The following is a 21940-nucleotide window of genomic DNA, read 5'->3' as shown; positions in this document are numbered from 1 at the left end:
TATTATTTGATGGTCCATATCAAAAGGAAATGGAAGAAAAGAATCGGGCCTGAAGAAGATTGGAACAATATACGGGAAAACCAGAAAGAACACAATCCAATATTTTGTGACTCGGAAATTGGGCTTATTTCATTTTATCACATTGGCAAGAGATTGCTAAAGAGATAATGAAAATATATGGAGTAGAAGTTGCTCTTTTGTCACATTATCCCAGATTAATTTATGGCACGAGATGAATATCTCTTTAAAATACTTTTGGCTACTAGCAAGAAAAGCCACCACACAGAAACGGCTGCAGGCAAAACCACCTCAACCCAGGATGACCGGACTGAAATTATCAATGAAATAAGTCAAATGTTAATTTCTCCATAAAACTTAAGACTATGATTATGAACCATATGTGAAATGACTAAGATTATTCCATTTTATGTTCATTGATGTTTTTGCTGTAATGGCTATATTATAACCGTTTGTATCTTTATTTGTTAGATATATTAGTTATTGTCTCATCCTTATATGCAGTGTTAAGATGGTATCATTCACATTCACTCTTTTCCTCCTCTTTAGGACTTTTAGCCAAAAGAGGGCCGCTGTAGAAAGGGACTACGCCCAGGTAAGTAAATCTTAACTCTGTCGTTTTTCTCGCAGTGCTGCTGATGCTTGATAACATCATCCCTGCCCTGCCTTGTCATTTGTGTTGCTAAAAATACTGTTAGTCTTTACGAAACTATCCTCCAAAGACACCATATGACAGTGGGGTTGAGGATGTGGCTCTAAGAAAGCTCTTTGTTCTTATGTGGCCAGCTAGCTCATGAATGGTAACAAGACACAGAAAAAGAAACCCACAACTGAGAGAGAAACAGCATCCACTAGTGATCCACTGGCTCGTTTCCTCCTCGCTGTGTTGATTTTGCCCGCAGCTTCCTGGAGACGTCAATCGACTGTCTTGCCTCCTTGGCTCCTGGTTTTTTGCAGCCCTGTGAGGAATGTCCACCACCACTGTGAAGAGAGGGGTCATGTCTGTAGCTATCCATCTAGCAACCTTACATGTCTGTTTGCCCATGTCCATCTGGTCCTGAGGGGTGTTTTCATAAAGGTGGCTTGTTGGCCTGTCTTAAATGAGCCAAACAAGCTGAACCAGGATTAATCTGACTCAAGTCTGGTTTATTTCATGACTTTGAAACAGACCTGAGACACCATCATAATAATAAAAATACAGTATACAAAGCAAAAGATACATTTTGGCAGCGTGCTGTAGACCAGGCCAATTCAGACTGATGGAAATAGAGATGAACTTAGATCCGCTGAACTCCTCAGTTTGTTCCAACACTTGTAATCATAACATCGTGTTTATACATGATGAGATGCAACATACAATTAAACAACTTTGGAATATCAAATAGGACCACAGACAGGCAATTTATTTGCTAGCAAGAAAATAAGAATCAGCAAGAGACTAAAGTTGGAGGATGTTCCTTGGTTTGTACAAGCGTCACACCAGCTCCCATATGCTGAAAATACTCTGATAATACCTTCAGATTGGCTGTCTGCCCCTCTTGTAATTTTAATAGATGGATTTCTGTGTTTCTTACATTTTATTTAAGTGACCAATTAAAGACAGAATAAATGGTTAACATGTTATTTACTCTGAGGCTACAGCCAGGGGTCAAAGTTGTTTATTAGCTTTAATTGAACTGAATTTAAAAACACACGTTGACTGGAGTACTGTGCAGACATCGTATAGATTAAGCCAGATTTTAGCATCAAATTGGTCGCCCCCAACACATTTTGGAATCTGGCCAAAATGTCGGATAGGTCGGTTGTCGTTTGGCGTTCATTTTGAGGGAGGTAGCAGCGCTTGATTAATCACCTGACCGATCAACAGTTGGGCGATGACATGTCAGAGATTTTGGTCAGCTGTTCCAGTCCGATTTCCCTCATGGCTGCTGTCCAAAGATCCGTTTTAAAGTGTACTGAAACTTACTTAAGTAGTATTTTACATGTTTTGGCTAAGAGAGACTGTGCTGAGATATAAAACTGAACTTCGCCATATTGTCTGCATCTTCCAGCCATCTGCGGCTGAGTAGTTTTTCTTTTTTTCATCTTACTTTCTGTTTATAATAGAAATTGCACAAAACAATGTTGCCTGTCTCTCTTTTTGTCAACATTGTTGTGGAGGCTGTCGTCTTGTTTGAATAAACTTTACTGAAATCATCAATGGACAAAACCGACTGGGTATTCTGTACTAAAGTTCTGTGTGATCTCCACATCGTGGCCGCTGAATTGATCCGTACAGTTTGAGCATAAACGTAGCAGGTTATGGAGGAGCAGAAAGGCAGATTAAAACACGTAGTGTGAGTTAACACATTATTAAATATAAAAGCACTGTGTCTCCACAGCTGTAGACTGTGAGCTCAGATTTTAAGTACACGATAATTGCACCCCATGTCAAAATGTGAGCAGTTTTACACAAACTGCAAATTAATTCATGTTCACATTGCAGCCGTAAAGAAGAAATGTTGAGGAAAAAACAGTCTGGCAGATTATTGTAACACTGCTTAAGCCTGAAAACTAGCTAAGCCTGAGAACTAACTTGACCAGGTTAGTCTGGAGGTGAAGTAGTAAGAAAGTAGTCTTGCTCTATGAAACACCCCTGTGAGCTGGGCCAGCTTAAACACATTACATTATATACAGTTTTTATCTAAAATGGACTCATGTCGGTTATATACACACATGGGATTAAAAATACACTTTAAATTGATTACTGAAATGTATGTACGTGGATTGCAAAGTGCTTTTTCTCCAGTCAAGAGAAGCTAAAAGGGGAACAATGTGTTTCTGACTCCTGTGGTTGAAAATCTCTGACACCTGTTTGTACATTATTTATATTGCTTGGCTGGGTCCATGTTATCATGTCACCTCGCATAAAAGATTTACGTTGTCTCAGAACAAGGAAAGAGAAGTAGACGTGCCCACATTAAACCTCAGAGAGGACTGTAAAAACTATTATTTCAGTGATCCAGCAAAATGATCTGTCTGTAACTCTGTAACCACCAGTTGAACCAGAGCAGCAACAAGAGCAAAAAAGTGAGTCTTCGGGCTCAGTTTTACTGTGGTACACACCCTCCTGGACTGATTCCTGATTGGCTACATAGTCCATTTAAAATTGTGAGCATGTGTCTGGCAACTGAATCATCAATGTAGTTATCAGCTGGTCTGTAAGGCGACTAGGAAGAGAATAAACAATGGAAAGGCTTTTGAAAACTCATGCAAGTCTATGTTGTGTTGGCACATTTTTAAGGGCAGGAAAATGTGTATTACAAAAAGTGAATTTTACCATGATGAGATTATTTTATTTATGCGTATTTAAAGGTTATATGATTGCAGTGAGAATTTAAAAAATAATAGTCAAACGAAGGCATGTGGGTATCCAGTGGAGGGTCGAGATCAGCCTGCAGGCTGGATTTTGTAACCCCGTTCATGTGTGTTTTATTGGATATGCATGCCCAAGTTATACCATTGTTTTTGAAAGTCAGATTTCGTCAGAAAGCTGGAAGAGAGGATAACTGGTGATCTTTTGATTTGGTGTATTTCACTATAGTTTCATCAGGCTTGTTTCATCAAATCTTAAACCCCTTAGACCATGGTAAATGCAGGTCTAAGGTCGATTAACAGAAAATTAATCAGCAACTATTCTGACAATCGTTTTAATCATTGGAGTCATTTTTAAATCTAAAATGTTTTTCTTAGTCTTCTGTGATATTAAACTGAATACCTTGGGTTTTGGACTGTTGGGCGGACAAAACGCGACATTTCATATCTCAACTTGAGCTTTGGGAAATTGTGACAGGCTTTTTAAAAAAAAAAAATTTTAATTTAAATTTTTTAATTTAACTTTTTATGGACCAAACTATTCATTGATTAGCTGAGGGAAAAAAATGACTATTGATATGTATTGCGATTCTTAGGTATTGTGATTCTACAAATATTACGATTTATTGCGATTGTTTGCTTATTTAACACTAGACCATGGGAAAAAGGTGAATCATGCACTTCTAGAAACGTATATCATGAGTCATATTTCCAACAATAAAAAAAAATCGTAACAAAAGAATCACGGTACTTAAGTGAATCGATTTTTATTTATTTTAATTTTTTTTCCAGCCCTGAGCTGAAACAAGTAGTCAGTTAAAGTATTAGTCGATCGACAGGGAATTAAGCACCAGATATTTTAATTATCGATTAATTGTTTGAGTCAATTTTCAAGCCAAAATGCAAAATCATTCGCTGGTACCAGCTTCTGCTTTTCTGTTTTATATCATTGTAAATTGAATATGTTTGGGTTTTTGCTGATTGGACAAAACAAGCAATTTGAAGATGTCACCTTTTTGTTCTGGGATAATTTTCTTACATTTTATAGATAAAACGATGAATGGCTTAAAGGTGGGGTATGCGATCCTAATCCAGTACACGTCTTTTGATCAAATTCAGCGAATATCGTCTCAAGGTACGCTAGCTGTCTGTTCAGTGTGGGCGCTGAAAAAAAACTCGGGTGTTTGTAAATGGGAAACAAACAAAGTGGCTCGGATCAAGCCACACAACACTATTCCAGCCATGATTTGTGTGTCAGGTAACGTTAAATGACTTGCCCATGGACATTCAGCTTACTTTCTAGTTTGCCAAGATATGCTGCTGTTGTGATGTTAGCTATAGCAGTAGGAGAGTTGTGAGCATCGCTGTCTGGAGCTGCTGTGCTGACTCTGGGAAACGTCTCGTCCGCTCTGGCTGTTAGCTTCGCAGCAGCAACAGTTTGCTAACCCACAACCTAGCTAAGCTAACCCACAACCTAGCAATAACATTAGTTACATGCTGTATCGTTGTTCACTCTATATCATGGTATTTGTCATGGTATTGGATGTTTCCAGAATCACATACCCCACCTTTTTTAATGAAGATAATAATTGTCAGATTAATTAATTCTAGCCCTAAAATGAAAGAAAAGGTCTTCATTGGGTGCTTTAGTTTGAAAGGTGTTCTGTGTGTCAGGGTTGTAATGCCTGCTAGTTATGTGATCAATTAGACACCCGCTGCCAATGGTTGAATCAAAGTGGGTCAGAGTGTCTCTGGAACACTTCGTTCCCTTTGGTTACACCCGCCTCTCTTTCTTTTTTTTCCCCAAATCTCTTCTCTTTACGCGCCTTTTTCTGGGTCTCTTACACCTGCAAGCTGCTTTAGCCATTAGCCGATTGCTATTCAAATCACACAGTGTAATAAAATGTCCTCCTCTGTGTGGCTCTTCCTCTGCCGTCCTCGCATCCCTCCTCCTCCTCCCCTCCCCTTGTTCCCATCACACTATTCAGGCGTGTCCGCTAGGCTAGCTCAGTTGGCGATTCTCTCTCTATCTGAATCCCACAATGGCCGGGTTTGTAGCGGCTTTGAAGCTTTGGCACCAAGATCACCAAGACCATCGAGTTCAGAGCCATGGCCTAGCCTGCCTCAGGACCGCATAACAGTGCTTGTCTTTTCACAGTGGACAGAGGAAGGATAGATGGTCTCATTTCCTTGATGGGCACTTGTTGGGGCCTAAAGCACAAATCACTTGAGTGAGCAAAAACAAAGCCACAAAAAACATTACAAGTGGTGTCTCTTTTTAACATGAAGTGGAAAGCCAGCTTGTATCTGGAAAAACAAGTAATATAAATGCTTTTCCCCCTACATATTTCATTAATCTTGACTTATCAGTCACTTAACACAAGTGTCCAGTTCTGTTTGTTACCCAAAGAGCCAGTTTAAGTTCTGTGATTCTCAACTTTAAAGTAAAATAATTGAATTTTATATTCTCACGAGTGCATAACTTGTAAAATAACTTGTGCGTGATTTGATTATTTTTCTTATTAATATTCTATGGATGTAAGTTTTCTTCTGCTTTTCTTGACCTCTCACGTAGTGTTGCCAACTCTTTCATACGCTCATTTGCATGTTGGTGACGTCATCACGCATACTTTTGCTAAATTTGTCGCTCGTTGCTTCTCTCACGTGCATCATCACGTGCTCTTTTGCAAACAAACACACTGCATTTACAAAGCGCAGAATACCTGCATGCCCCCTATAAAATCTGTTTTTAGAACAGAGTTGTTATACAAACAAAATTTTAGGGTAATTTAATTCAGCAGTGAGCTGAGCCCATGTTGTGGCTTCTACTAGTGTCATTTCGGAGGGATTTTAAAACTGTAGTAACAGCCAAGAGTCCTATCATGAAGTGTATACGTCAGGACATCATCAGCATTATGTAACGGAAATTCGGTTGTTGCAGCAGCACAAGGACAGAAATAATTACAGATAGAGAAAGTAAAAAATAATAAGAGGTGTATATAAAATTAAAATAAGAATAGAAGTTAAAAAAATGTAACCATACAAGAGCAAAACAGAGCATTAAACTCCAAATTACGAGGTAAAGTGACAGTGGTTTTATTTAATAGCAGCAGTCAGCATGTCTAGTATATGTAAACAGCGTACACCAGAGTAATAAATAATATGATTAGATAATGTTACTTGTTTGTCTGTATTAATATAGAATTATAATAGAAATACAATAAACTGTAGTATATAATGTAGTAAAACAGTAACATATTATGGTATATGGTATGGGATATAAGATAGTATGAGGTGAATGTAGTGATATAGTAATATAACATAGAATATCAAATATAAAATATATAAATCAGTCCAACAGTTGTGTTGGTGTCTATATTACCTCTATTCTCTTTGTCATATTGGCCATCTACCTGCAACCAAATGTTGCTTTTTTCTGTCTAATAAAACTTTTTCAGGAGCTATAATCCAGTGTGCGGATTTTTTTTTTTTTTTTTAACAGCTCTGGTAAATGTCTTCTCACTGGTTATATAGTGGTGAGGGAAAATATGCTTGTAATATATACTTAATATATCTTGTGGTAGATGTTCCTTTTGGCAATAACTTGACTAACACTTTACCTCTCGCCTTCTCCTGGTAAAAGTCTTCCTGATGTTTTGTAGATTGTTTGGACAGGTTCACATTATTAGTCTTTATCAAAACAATACTCACATGCCCATTAATGGCCGCTGTATTAATTTCTCCTGTCCCCTTCTTAAAGCAATTTCAATGTAAGTGATGGGGGACAAAATCAACAGTCCTCGTTCTGTGCAAAAATACATTTCGCTGAATATAATGACTGACTTAAACAAAAAGTCTTCCAAAAGTTTAGCTCTTTTTTTAGTGTGAAATTCCCTCTTTGTGCTTCATCAGTTTTCTTGCTGAGCCGCAGCAGAGGGATAGTAGGAAATTGTAATAGGAAATTACTACATTCATACACCGACTATGTTTACATGCATGAAACGGGTTACTGAGAGCAATCAGGTGAAGGCAGTAAACCAGAGAATGAGCTTACCTTGTTATTGTATTACCTGTTTACATGCAGTCAGTAATCACATTTCTGCTCGAACCCCTCCTTCAGTATTCCAGTGACTCAGATGTGCTGATTTTTTTTGCAGTACTTCTATATTTTAAAGGGGTACTACAGCGATTTAGTATCCTGACTTTTAGTCCCTAGCTCAAGTCAAGCTCCAAAAATTGCTGGCTCCTACAACTCCCATAATGCAACACAATAGCATCTTTTCATCCTCCCTCCCTCCCTCCCTGTCTGGTGAATGTCCACATTTTTCCACGCCCCCAGTTTGTCACCCAGGCTTTCTGTCTTTACTCATGTTAGTAGGTTTGTTTTTTTCTTCATTGCGGTTTAAACCAAATAATTATGGTGTCGATTTCTTTGTTCCAGCCAGTTTTGAATGTGACAGTTTTGGTCTAAACATAGGAACCCAAATAAAATCATTTTTATACCCAGTCCAAAACACAAAAGGTCATTTAAGCCAATTAGCTATAGTTTTTATGATTCTTGCTAGCAGCATACTCATCTAAGAGTCAATCCTACTTAGATCATCTGCACAATGCTGAAAATATTCCAGCTCTCTTTCCATCATTTTATTCTGATTACAGCAGAAATACATTTCTCTCACATACCAAACATACACTCAGAAACATCCTCCTTACTCTTTTTTTTTTTTTCTGTTTACTCTGTCCTCTGCTATTTTGGTTGTTCAAAGGTTAACCTCAGTGTTGGCCGAGGTGGAGGAACCTAATATATCTCCGAGGTGAATGTGGTCTAAATAAATTACATTTTTCTTCCAAAAATGAGCCTACGTCAGCATAAAAACTACAAAGTGAGCCAACCTCTAAACTCTGGTTAACAGGTGAACGAGTCCATGCAGTGCTGAATGTTTCGACAAAGGAACTGACTGTAACCAGAAAATACTTTTTCATGTGTGTGGATTTTATTTAGTGTGGTGTGTCACATATCGGTGCAGTGAATGGTGATTCTTTGTCAAAGTTGTTGAAGAAAAGTTGGTATTTTTACTGACTTTACTCTTTCTATCCTTCTGTCTACATGCTCTGACTGTCTGGTGGTTTATAGGACAAGGTCGGAGGGGGGGCACAGTCTTGCATGACTTGTGTGAAGATGAGACACAGGAAACGTATGTTGGTGTCAAAGGTGAAAGGTCATCCCTGCTTATGTCTCTCACTTCTTCTCTCTCAGGCACTCCAGAAGTTGGCAAATCAGTACCTAAAAAGGGAATGGCCCGAGAGTCTGACAGAAGAACAAGCAGACCACAGGTAACAGCTTTCTCCGAAGGGGAACATAGTTTGGACTATTTCTAGCGGTCTTTTTCCACTGTGGGTACATGGTGTCGCTCAGGCGTGTCTTTATATTTTCTTGGAAACACATAGAATCTCTATAAATCCAAATGCTTATTGTATTATGTGCTTCATAGCTCTAAATATGGCTGCACATTTCAAAACTGGTCAAAATGAGAATCGCCCAGAATAAAGATCACAATTTTCTTTTTTAAATGAAAGAATATTTATTGCAGTCCATATTGTCGTCATGCAGACAGTACAAATAATATAAGCTACTGGTTAAGGACACACTCCTTTTGTTTTTTTTAACAGACAACTCTTATGCAACTGCGTGAGACGCTAAATGTAATCATAATCAACTAAGTTTGTAGTCGACTCTTTAGAACACTTTTGAAAAATGTTGTCCTGTGTGTTTACATTTTTTTTTTTTTAAATTGTAACCAACACACAGCTCACCTGCAGCCAGATGTAACCTGTGACCTAAAACACTGAGGCCTTGTCCAGTTATTAACAGAGACTGCGTTCAAAATGTTTGATCCATTTATATGCAAACCATTTTTTTTCACCTTCAAACTCCAGCAGGAGTCCTGTTTGAACCTAAAGGATCCTCAAAGTCTGTAGGCTCAGACTGTTCATGATGAAGTGAGTCTCAGGCCAAAAGCTGCATTTCTGTGCTGCTTAGATTTATCGGCCTCTTAAAGTCTCTTATTAGCTTGAAATATGGATATATTGCACAATTTCTTTTTCAGAATAACCAGGACTAATTAAAAAAAAAAAAGATTTTATTTTTCTTGTTGCTGTAAATAGTTTCATTCAAGATTCATGATGGATTAGGTTAGCCTAGAACAAAATGTTACAAAGTGCATTTTATCAGATTTCTGAAGTTGTGAAATATGACTGCTCATCACAGAGCAGTAACGCAACTAATCAGTGACATCTGTGACATTTTTGGTGAAGCTGACAGCAACTATGACAGCCTCATAACCAGTAAATAAAGCTGGCGTGAAAGCAAGTAAAACAACAAAGATTGAGTCAAAGTAATTTTTACTCAGGTTTTACACAAATCAAACCAGGTCCCTAACCTTTCTGACTTCAAAGGGGTCATAACCAGTAAATAACAGGAGGCAGCTATTCAGTGAAGTCTTTACAGCTGCTTCCGCCATTAAGTTGAATGAGACACAACCTAACTGTGATGGTCACATGTCGATTGGATCTCCATAATAACCCACAAGGAGGGGTTACAAGCAAGCATGATAGTTCATTTTGCGGACCAGGACCAGTGCTATTGATATATTGATCGACAGTGAGACAGACCAATCGGTTCGTTTGCAAGCCTCTCAGTGAGCATGACGCCGGGTGGTCTGCTGGGACTCAGGGTTCAAAACAAACTGTAAGGCTCATGTATTATTCCATAGTTCAGCTCGACCATAAATCTTTCTCACCATTTCTACGACTCCGCTGTCTGTCACACACGTTAGTAGAACTGCGACTATTAATTAGAAAATTAATTGGCAACTTTTTTTATAATTGCATAATCATTTTAGTCATGTTTTGAGTTTAAAATCTCAAACTTTTGCTGTTTCCAGCTTCTTAAATGTGAGGATTTTATGTTTTTCTTTGTCTTATATGATAGTAAACTGAATATCCTTGGGTTTTAGACAGTTGGTCAGGCAAAACAAGACATCTGAAGACGTCACCTTGGGCTGTGAGAAATTATAACAATTATAGCATTTTTTACTATTTTCTGACATTTTCCTGACAAAATGAATAATTGATTAATCGAGAAAATCACTTGCAGATTAATCAATGATGAATCCTTCCTGTGCACAGTTTCTAATATAAACACGGCAGAATCATTGTCACATAAAAAGGCCTGAACGGAGATCGTGATCTTATTTCAATTAATCGTGCAGCTCCAAAGTGATCATTTGGTTACGAGAAACTAAATTACAGCAAAATAGTGATTCTTGTATTTTTGTTTGTTTGGTTTAGGAACATGTATTGTGTATGGAGGGCCTATTTGGAGGGCACGGTCCAGGTCACCCAGTCCAGAATCAGCGCCTGTGATAACTACAAAGTCCAGGTTGCCGATCCAGCCAAGACTGTCAGACTGCAGAAGGAACAGCAGCTGAGGAAGGTAATGCGGGTCAATCTTACAACTCGGCTCAGGTTTCAGTCACTTTTTATTCACTCAACAGTTTGCACAGCTCTGCTTCCCCAAAGGGCAACAGAGAACGTGGACTGAATCTGATGGAAAGTCAAACTAAATGGGTTTTGAAACACGATACTGTCATTGTTTTGGACTAGAGCTGCATATAGCTAACATTTTAGATGAGTTCAGATATTTTTAAGAATTGTATTAATGTCAGGTTGATTAAAAGCTTTGGTTACTAACACCCCGTTTACATTTAATCACTTCATGTGTCTTGGGCGGATCCCGATAGCTATCCAGTATCTTAAAAGCTACGTATAAATGCATCCAAGAAACATTAGAGGTGCATTGAAATCTGACTCTGACACATTCTAGCCAGATGTTGAAAAGGTGTAAATGCATTTTCAACACATACAATCATACAGAAGGTGTAACGTTGTTGGTGTAACATAGGCGGTTGTAGCATTTATCTGATCCCTGATAAGTTGAACCACTGAATGATCTGTGTGGATGAGAGAGTATTGATCTGTATGGGTGAGGGAGAGGTGTATGTAAGAGCCTGTGAAGACGATACGTTTGTCTTTGTCGTAGTTCATAAATAAGATTAATTCATATGTTTGTGTTAGTTTATGGACAGTTGTTGGCTAAAGCTAGCTAAACTGTTATTGTAAGTGCACCAGAACTGCAAATTATTCTTTTGGCATTTTTAGCCGTTATTAAACAGCTTCAGGTGCATTACCACCACCTTCTGAACTGAAGTAGGATCAGAAACAGGTGTATTGCCAAGTAGGGTTTTTTTTAATATATTTTTTTTTTATACATATAAGGAATTTGCCTTTGTAGTTTGGTGCATAATGGTCACAAATAGTCAAAGAAGTCAAGAGTCATAAATATAAAATATATATCTATGTAATATATATGAAATTTACAGTAAAAAATATGTAAAATATATCTGTTTTGAAAATGAAACTCTTTTCATAAACCTGTTTCTGAATCAGGATCTACCCTGATTTGCATGTAGCCCGGGAAAACCAAGATGGATTGCAATCAGATTTGTGATCTGGCCAATGGAGATGCATTATATGTGGCTAAATAAAAGTGTTTTAAATAACATCTGGATTTTAGACTGTCCCTGTCCCTCGCTGAGTGGATCTGTCATTGTTTTGGGGGGAAAAAAGCTTATATTTATAAATGTTATATATACACTATATACAATGTTCAGATGAGAGAAGGTATGGGGTAAAAGAGTACAGCCACAAATCATCTGTTATCACGTCTGAATGAGCTGCAAACGTGTGTTTATGCTTTATACACGAACAATTGTCAGAAAAACAAATATATAACTATATCTGAAACGTTTCCTGTTTATATATAGAGCTGAAACGTAACTGGGACACGACAAAGCCAGATCCTGTGGACATTTAGCGTAATACTCTCCACTAAAAGCCATAATGATTAAAGTAGTAGTAGCAGCAGCAGATGTAGTCACATGTTCTTTGTCCTGTGGTCAGTGTCACTAAAGAGTAATTTCCAGTGGGAACTCCATATAAATAACCAGTGTAATACTGATACAGTGATACGTGAACAGTGCAATAAACAATCTGCCAATCGAGGGCAGAACTCGCAGCAGTTGCTCTTATCATTAATGACTGCAGCCGAGTATCTGTCCCACACTGATCTGGAGGTTAAGCCTGTTTCCTGATCATCAGGTCTGAGTCCGCCTTGACTCTGTGCTAAAATGTAACCAGCTCTCCGGTTTCTGCTGGCCACGTTCCTGCAGCCTACAATGCTGCTCTTGTTCGCACTCACCTTTTTAGGAGATGCCATTATAGCTCCTGTATCCTACACGACATTATGACATTACTCACCCCTCGTGTTCTGTAGATATGGCTGAGAGGAATTTGCATATTTTTTCGGTGGTGTATTGTGGTAATAATAATTTGCATAAATGTAAAGTTCTTATTTGTTTTTCTTTGTGCATCTCCAACTTACCATCCTCAGTGTATTGATCAGCTGACAGTGGTTCAAGCTGAGCTGCAGGAGTCGGTGAAGGAGCTGACCAAGAGCAGGAAGAAGTACCAGGAGGCTGAGACGATGGCTCAGGCTGTCCGAGAGAAGGCAGAGCTGGACGCCAAGTATGAACCAAATTACTCTCTCTGTAAACCTATGAATAACATCACTATAATATATCAATCAAATGGTTCAAGTGGAACATGTTTTGTCTACTGCTTCCTGTTAAACACCGCACGTCTTTTTAGAAATTTACTGTATGTAGAAATAATACCAGAAATAGTACCAATCAATTGACGTTGATTCTTGCTGCCTGGTATTGGCCTGAAAAACAGTCGCTGGAAGTGCCTGAGAGCAAATACATTACACTAACAACTACGGGTGAAACAATTTGTCGATTTTTCAATTAGTCGATTGACAGAAAATTAATCAGTAACTATTTTGATGATTGATTAATCATTTCAGTCAATTTTCAAGCCAAAAGGCCAAACGTTTGATGGTTCTAGCTTCTCATACGTGAGGATTTGTTGCATCTTTAGGTGTTGGACTGTTGGTCGGACAAAACCAGCAATCTGAAAACGTCACCTTTGGGACATTTTAAAGAACAATTTTTTACATACTTCTGACATTTCATAGAGCAAACAATTGATCGGTTAAAGATCCCCTCCAGACATGTTTTGAGACAGATAAAAATACTTTGCTTAGAACTGAAATTTTTGTTCAATTACTCAGGGTTTTTTTAAAAAAATTACATCTACTCCTTCTCCCTCATTGAAAAGCCCTGAATATATAAATATGCAGATGTTTTTTATTTCAAAAGTTTAACAGTTGAACACTCTTGACATGTCTCCTACTTCACTGAAAAGTCCTTTCTTAGTGTATGTGTACTGGAGGACTCAAGTTTCCACATCACACTTGTGTAAGTTGCATACTGGATCATGATTGGTTTCCAAAGCAGTTGTGATGTCACAAGTAATGCTGTCACAAATCATACATGTCTTCAACTCAGATTTAAAGTGAGCACAGAGAAACCTTCCTTCTTCAGCAGTCTCCTAGTGTCAAACTCTGCACATTCATCAAGTGAAGTAAAAAAAAAAAAAAAAAAAAAGCAAAACACGATTTTGAGTATGTGTGTGGGGGGGGGAACATCAAATATTCAGGCTTGAAGGAGCCGAACACTTTGTCCTAGCACAACATCAACAGCTGGCACTTTGACTCACCACATTGCAGGCATTTTTCTGCCTATTAGGATAGTTTATTATAGAGCCAAGGCACAGCTCGGTGAAATTTTGATGCTTAGCAGCTGGATTGGCACTCATTCTAATACTACACATACTACTTTCATGCCTTTCATGCCATATGAAATGCTCATATGAAAAACCACAACTTTAAGAAATATTACAAATGAACGCTGTTGATATGTTCTTAAAGTTATGAAGTCAAACAATGTCAGACCATGTCTTTTCATCTGTTCAGGTCCAAGCTAAGTCTCTTCCAGTCCAGATCCAGTCTTCAGAGGGCAAGTGTAAAGGTATTAGGTCTTTACATCCAAAAAACTGTTCTACATTTTGAGACATTCTGGTTCAGCAGTCAGCAGCATAAACTTTTGCATTACAGCTCAAAGCCAAGAGGAGCGAGTGTAACTCCAAAGCCACCCATGCCAGAAACGACTACCTTCTCACGCTAGCAGCCGCTAACGCTCACCAGCAGCGCTACTATGACACAGACCTCATGGACTGCATCAAGGTGAGGACATGCGCTCTGAATGGGTGGGTGGGTGGATGGTGGAGACAGACATGTACTGTGAACTTGTACTGTTTGTCTGGGTCTGCAGGTCTTAGATGGCAGAATCTATGAGCAGGTAAAAGATTACCTGGTCTCACTGTGTCAGACTGAGCTGGAGAGTTACCAGGCTGTCCACAACACCTTCAACCACCTCTTGAACTGCTCAAATGGGGTAAGTCTTCAAACCTACTGGACAACCAGTACTTAATTTTTGTATCCATCATAGGTATGTTTAAGTTGATGAGATTTTTTTTGGCTCCAAATCCGTGTCCTTTAATATTGGGTATCTGCCGTTACTGAGTCCGATCCTGCTCAGTGCATGCTCAAGCCACAACCTGAAAATGAGATAAGATAGAACTTAATTCATCCTGAAAGAAATGTCTGTACCAAAGACGCTCAGTAAGCATAGTAAAATAAATATATAGATAGCAGCAGAAGATCTGCAGCATTGATTAAATATGTATCCAGTCTACTAAATTTGGCTCACCCTGGAGGTCCTGATTCAAAAACATTAAGTTGATCAGCTTAAACTATTGATATGAATGAAAGTTTAACTGGGAGAATGCGACTCCTGAAATTGTTGTGGCGCTATAAGCTAGAGAGAAGACGTATCACTCTTCAGACCCCGGCTGCAGAGAGCACACAAACCAGACAACAGCCAAGTCAAATTTTCTCCTTTAATCAAGTTACTCACGGAGTTAAGGTTAATTAGCAACAACTAATTTTAACGAGCGAAGGTGACAATTGGCGCCGGCTAAAATTGAGAAGATGCTACCTGAAAGTTTTTTATACACTGCTGTTTGCTAGTTAGACAGAGAGAGGAGAGAGAAAAGATTCAATAACAGATTTGTTAGCGTCAGAGTTGAGCAAATCTGTGTATTTTTTCAGTATGGGTGTCAAAAGTCATTTGCATCAGTGTGCCCAAATTATTTTTTGCCAACAATAATTTTAGCTCATGTACAGTGCTGCACTGTAGGGCCGGCTGTCATAAAGGAGAACAGCGCTGCAACATTCGCAAGCTGAGGTGGACAAAACACAGTGGAGTAAAGAAAGGATCGGTATTTGATCAGGTTTATTTTGATGCCGAGCTATTAAATTGTGCCCGGATCGTCCCTGATACCGATCCTTTGGATGGGTTCGGGACATCTCTAGTCCATCAGTATCACTGTGTCTATGTGAATGTGGGAAGAGCTAAACTCTACTTCTTCGCCTGCTGCTAATTAATTAGAAGGTTTGAGTTACCTCGGCGCTCCTCGGTTACATGCTCTTGAGTCGTTGTTGGCCTCTTTCAGTCTGGTTTGTTCAGGTCATCTTGCCTCTCTGGAGCTGGAGCGGCATTTTGTTTCTGCTCAGGCCAGAATATGAAGAGAGGGTAGCAGCGGGTACAGTAGTTTTCAACAGAGCTCACATTTCAGCCCATGTGCTTCCTGTGTCAGCGCAACTCCCCTGAAACAGATTTTATGTGTGCTTTGTGTAATGGGACATTTTGATTTGACTAGATGACATACTTATGAATATGTTTGATTCTTTATTGTGTTTTGTGGTAGTTTCAAGATCTATTTCCCTCTGTGGCATATAAAAAAAAATCTGGGGAAACTAAATCCATGCTCCACTTCTGGTTCTACTGGTCTAATGGGAGCAACATAATCGCTCTCAGATGCTCTCAGAGCATCTGAGAGAGTTTTCAAAGCAGCAAAGTTTTTTGATGATACTGTTTTGCATTAATTGGGTTAGGATTAAGGTTATCAGGCACTTATCACTCCCGGTACACTTTTATTTGATAAGATGTTTGTATTGTTTTTTAAAATCTGATTCTTTAACTCATTGGCCTCTAGTTTCACAGCAGTAACGGCCAATAACGCTCTAGTCAACACTGCCAGGTTGGGTGTGTTATGAATATTTCAGCTTTGAGTACTGCAGTAACACCTGTTGCAGACAAATCTCTTCCCCGTTATCAGGAGAGCCTAAGGACATGACCTATATACTGACAGTCCCTATAATATCATACTGATATCAAATGAGAAAAATATCATGTACTCACTGAGTGGCTACAACAGAACTGTTACTATATAACAAGATAAATGTTGATAAAGTCACCAAATACAGAACTGATAAGTTACTTTAGGAAAACTTAAAAAATATTATATTGATGTTACAAATTACATTCAAGAATATAAAGTATGTTAAGCTCGCTGTAAAATCTCTAAACATACCAGATATGTTAGAAGTTCTGACATGAAATATTTTTCAGGACTTGAAATTAACTACTCCCATATTTTATTTATATTTTAATGCCTCAGAATGGTTGGGTGTGTTTATGAATAGTTCGCCTACTTTCCCCATTTATCTGGAGAGTGTCTGGACGCACAGTTCCTACAATATTGTACTGATACTCTGGCTGATTATAACAGAAAAATAAGAAACTCAGATTTGAGGAGCGAGAACAGAAAGCATGTTACTGTATGATCAAAGCTAAGGTAAATGTGGATAAAATCACGAGTTACAATATTTCTGGCATCAGTATTTTATCTGTATCAGTATCATCATTCGTTTCTGGCAAAACTTAAATATGTATTTCATCTTTTCCCTTAAAACACACACATGTATGTAGGTACTGCAGGAGTTTCACCAGCAGCTGTTTGTACAGAAGAACCTCGTGTTTCAGCAAGCCCCAGACTTCTTGTACCAGCCCAACGACATGGATACGGTAAATCCTGAAGTTTTATTGCTAAATTCATAAAAATGTATTACAGTACACAACACAGTGGTGGTGTATCTGCTCGAGAGCAGTTTTTTTGTCTTTCCTTTGGTCCCCAGACTTAATTTTAACATGGATGTAGATTTACTTGAAGTTGATACCGTTGGTCACTGTGTGCCAAAGTGTTTTACATACATTGTCGGTGTTGTCTGTGTTGTATGAGACACTAATGGCAACAAAGACAACACACTTGTTAAAAAATAGACTGCCAATTTAGATATCTGTATCCATAGAAATATAACCTCTGCCACCTTTGGCTGCACAAATGCACTAAAATGTAATTTGTTGGACTCAAAACCAAATATGGGTCATCATTTGTTGTAAAAAATATAACATAATTCACTGTGTTTCTTACTCTATCGTGGAGGACAGCAGCGGTTTTTCACTGTGATACTGTTTCACAGCCCTAAATGATACATACTGCTGAGCCTCTGGTCCATTGTAATGTAAAAGAGGAGATTCCAACCTTTTTTGGATTGAGTGATGAAGATAATTATGTGACCCCCTCATCATCAGTTTAATATTTCTATAAGTCAATTTCCCTCAAATTGTTTGGTTTAAATACATTTTAGACAATTTGGAGTGCTGAAACTATCTAGTATTTTACAAGAAAATATGAATTAATAGAGAAATGTCCGACAAAAAGGAACATAATTTTGTGTAGAAGAAATATGTTCTCCTATTACAGGTTTAGGTTTATCTTGCTACCCTTTTTGGAGGATCCCAACCCCCAGGAACCACTACTGCAGAACACTAAAGTTAAAACAAACTGGAGGAGTTAGGTCAGTGGTGCAATCTGTCAGAAGCTCCACAAAGCTCAACAGATGACAGTTTTATTTGTTTAGACTAAAACTAAATCAGTTCAAGTGGAACGAGTAGTTCATGGGCGCCCTGATGGCTGAGTGGGTCAAGTCGTGTAGCACGTGGCTACAATACCCTGGTCTGGATTCAGCTCAGGACCATTGTGCCATGTCAGTTGGTCCACCACTTTGGTCCAGGCTGAAATATCTCAACAGTTATCGGATGGATTGCTGTGAAATTCTGTACAGACATTCATGTTTCCCAGGGGATTAATCCTACAGACTTTGGTGATCCCGTCACTTTTCATCTAGCGCCAACATGAGGTTGAAATTTTAATTTGTCCAATACTTTGGTTTATGCACTCTGACCAGTTTGCAAACATACAGTATTTCCTCTTGTTTGAATCATTATCTGGAATTTATTACAGTCATATCATTGTGGATGGCTCATATACAGTCAATCCATGTTCAGACCAACGTTACTGGGGGTGCCAACACCGAGAGCTAAGGGAAAAATACATCAAGACGTTTGGCAATAGGGTTGAACTCGGCTCAACTTTTGCCGCAACACAGTGCAACATCATCTGACAAGGTGCTGCAGTGGCCAATTAAACACATACAAGTACACTTTACCGTGAACGACGTAATTCTTTCTGTTTGTCTTGTGATTGTGGGAACAAAGGTTAACAAGATGCCACTGTGATCACTATCCAGCATTGTAAAATCATTCCTCTGTAAACAGCTATTGAGTGTTTTAGCATCTGATAAGCTTTCAAATTCATGGTTTATTATTTAAACTGGACTTCCTGGATTGTATTTGATTGTTTCCCACCAGTACCTGAAGCAACACAGCCCCACCAGTGCAGCCCATTGGACGTTTTTCTAAAACAGTGCTGTTTTCGGTGTGAATCTCCTGCTGTGGTTTAATCACAATCTGCTCTTTCAGCTGCCTTGCCCAAACACTTATGGCTATAAAAGTTTTCTGTGTAAAATTTGCATCCTATAACAGCCTCCGCACTTTAACAAATCCCACCTGAGTCATGGGCGCTAATTCGAGTGCAATCTGTTCTGCATTGCACCTTTGCACCCCTGTTCATGAATCCCGTAGTGTTTCATGCACTGGAATCTATTTCAGACAGTTGTCCACACATAATGGTCATTTATAGCATTTTTTGCCCTCTATAAAACATTAAATATCAGCATAAATGTCAACTTCAGTCCAAAAATATTTTATCATCAGCCTTTAAGACAACCCTGGTGAGCAAATCGGCCAGTGGTTTATTGGTGGTTGCTGTACATGAATGTAATGTATTGCAGTCCATGTCACACATACTTCTTTCCTAGCCAAACTAGTTCATCACCCAACTCTGCCGGTCCTCCTATGCACTGGCCCTCTGCTTCACTGGACAACACTGGACAATTTGTTCAAACTGCAAACGCTGACGTTGTTTTCATTGGAAGTCAAACAAGCAGCAGCCTGTTCCCTAAAGAAAACATTAGTGGTGGAGAGCCTTCCCTCCCCCCCCCCCCTCCCCTCCCCATACCACTTGCACCAGACAGAGGGATCCGGTAAGGAATAGAGCTGAACTGGGAGGGAGGGGCAGGAGGTAGGCCGGGTCCTGTGAACGGCCCAGCTGTGAAAAGGAGGCATTGTGAGTGGGCCTCATCAGAGTGCACTGACCCTCCCCACCCCAGCCTTTTCCCTCCACACACACACACACACACACACACACACACACACACACACACTACTGTTGTCATGTGGAAACCTCTTAACTCAAATGTTAGTGATTTGATTGAATATTAATAAAGTGGAAAAAAAATTCAATGTTTCTCAGTGTAAACTGATTTTTCTCCCTCCCTCTTACATAATTAAGAGCTAGCTGGGTTTGGGCTTTGGGGTTTATAAATGTAAGATTAATATGTTTGATGTACTACTTAAATGCAGCCGGCAGAAGTGACCTGAATGAACAGTGGTGAGGCTGAGACAAATGCTCCTTTCCAGCTCCACTGTATGGCTTTCCCTAAAAAGCACTTTTTAAACTTAGGCCCATGTAATATGTAAAGAGGAAGTTGACACATCGACATAACAGAAATGGTAAACATAACTCACACTGGTGGTTCTCTTACTGGCATTTGGGAAACCACAAGGTCCTCTTAAAGGTGTTGTGGTGTGTCATTAAAGGTGCATTAAGTAATATTTTCTTTTAACAACATTCATTTCACAAAGAATTAATTGTTTCTGTGTGAGGTAATTTACAGTAAGGGGGTGTATTATTTAGTGTTTTATTTTCTTTGTCGTAGGATTTTAATTTGGATTGCTCAAATATTGCCCTCAAAAACAGATATTAGGTAATGTCTTCCATGAAAAATATTACAGTTGTTGTGAGGGTTTAACAACAACTTCAGTAACTGACTGGAACAAATCTGATTTCCAATATAGGTCAATAATCAACCCTCATATATCAGCAGTTTGATATACTGTACAGTATCTCTGTTATCTTGGTTAAATATTGTTATGGTCTTTCTCTCTGTTTGTTTGTAGGTGATGCAGCTGCAGAAAGAGAGTGGAACAGCGGAGGAGCACGGCCTGGATAAAGAGGCGAGGAAATGGGCGAGCCGTGTGGCCCGAGAATACAAGAGCATCATCCACACTGAGAGGGTGAGAACCAGATCAGACTAATAAAGGGATAATGTTGCAGGCAGGCTTCAAGAGGGGAGATACTGTCACCATATCCTGTACACACAGGGGTCACATCATCAAATGGCCACTTTTTATTCACAAAATCTCCCCCTTCTACACTGTTCATCATATACAGTAGAGTAGCATAATTGTACTACAAAGAAAAACACATAGAAATGACAAGAGAGACATTGATGTTTGAGACTTCTAATACAGATGGATTTGAAAACGGCTCTTTTTCTTTGCACTCTAAGCGAGTGTTTTTGGAAAAAGCTTTCCGAAGGAATAAATCTGAAAACAATTCTCTCTGCTCTTGTGTTGTAGTGCAAACAGGAAAACTTAAACTTTTCAAAAAGGCCTGTGAACCTTAAATAGTGGTGGTTGGGTACTTCATGTTGTTGTGTCCACTGCAGTATTCTTTGTGATTTTAGTGTGTTTACATGCACTTAAGTAACCAGGTTACAGTCACTTTTCTCCAATAAACTGATTTCTTAAACGTCATGTAAATGAGAAACATGAGTCTGGGTCCGTAATCAGGGTAGGGGATTAGAGAAACCTTTCCCCAGCTTGATTTCTCCTGGAGAATGCCGATTTCTGATGCAGGATTCTCTGCAGATTACTTTAAGTGGTCATCACAAGGTTTGTTTTTGTGCTGCTCTCCCCAAAATGTGATGCCCGGTGGTCACCTCAGTTTCACATCTCCAGGCAACATCAATGATATAGTTTGCCTATCCGTCATTGTTCAAACAGTTAAGCATTTAAAAACCTGTCACAGTATTATAAAGCAGTAAAGAACACAAAGTAACCTGCCAAGTTGTCCTTTGATTTCTACAAGGAAGTTGTCAGACCATAAATCAGTTTATCAATCATGTAACACATCATCACGTCGTAATTTCCAGGAACCAGGAACTAGGATGGTAGAAACAATAGTGTTTTATTGTTACATCACTTGGTATAGGTATTGACGTAGTGACTACCAAAATGAACATTTACTTTTTTTAATCAACCAGGAAAGCCTCACA

At 38.8% G+C, this 21940-nt stretch overlaps 1 protein-coding gene across 2 annotated transcripts in view; it reads left to right on the top strand.

Annotated features, from left to right (window-relative positions):
• LOC122887831 (F-BAR and double SH3 domains protein 2-like) overlaps positions 1 to 21940 on the top strand; it is a 49270-nt gene that overhangs the window by 15420 nt on the left and 11910 nt on the right. For both annotated transcript variants that reach the window (XM_044221410.1, XM_044221409.1), the window contains exons 3-11: positions 568 to 613; positions 8630 to 8706; positions 10723 to 10867; positions 12884 to 13017; positions 14369 to 14423; positions 14510 to 14638; positions 14727 to 14849; positions 17289 to 17384; positions 20781 to 20897. In XM_044221410.1, coding sequence (XP_044077345.1) covers positions 568 to 613; positions 8630 to 8706; positions 10723 to 10867; positions 12884 to 13017; positions 14369 to 14423; positions 14510 to 14638; positions 14727 to 14849; positions 17289 to 17384; positions 20781 to 20897 — 922 coding nt within the window. The remainder of the gene's footprint in view (positions 1 to 567; positions 614 to 8629; positions 8707 to 10722; positions 10868 to 12883; positions 13018 to 14368; positions 14424 to 14509; positions 14639 to 14726; positions 14850 to 17288; positions 17385 to 20780; positions 20898 to 21940) is intronic.

Source organism: Siniperca chuatsi, linkage group LG14, assembly GCF_020085105.1.
Source record: "Siniperca chuatsi isolate FFG_IHB_CAS linkage group LG14, ASM2008510v1, whole genome shotgun sequence".
Classification (NCBI taxonomy): Eukaryota; Metazoa; Chordata; class Actinopteri; order Centrarchiformes; family Sinipercidae; genus Siniperca; species Siniperca chuatsi.
The sequence above is the reverse complement of the archived record's forward strand: the minus strand, read 5'-3'. Positions and strand labels throughout refer to the sequence as shown.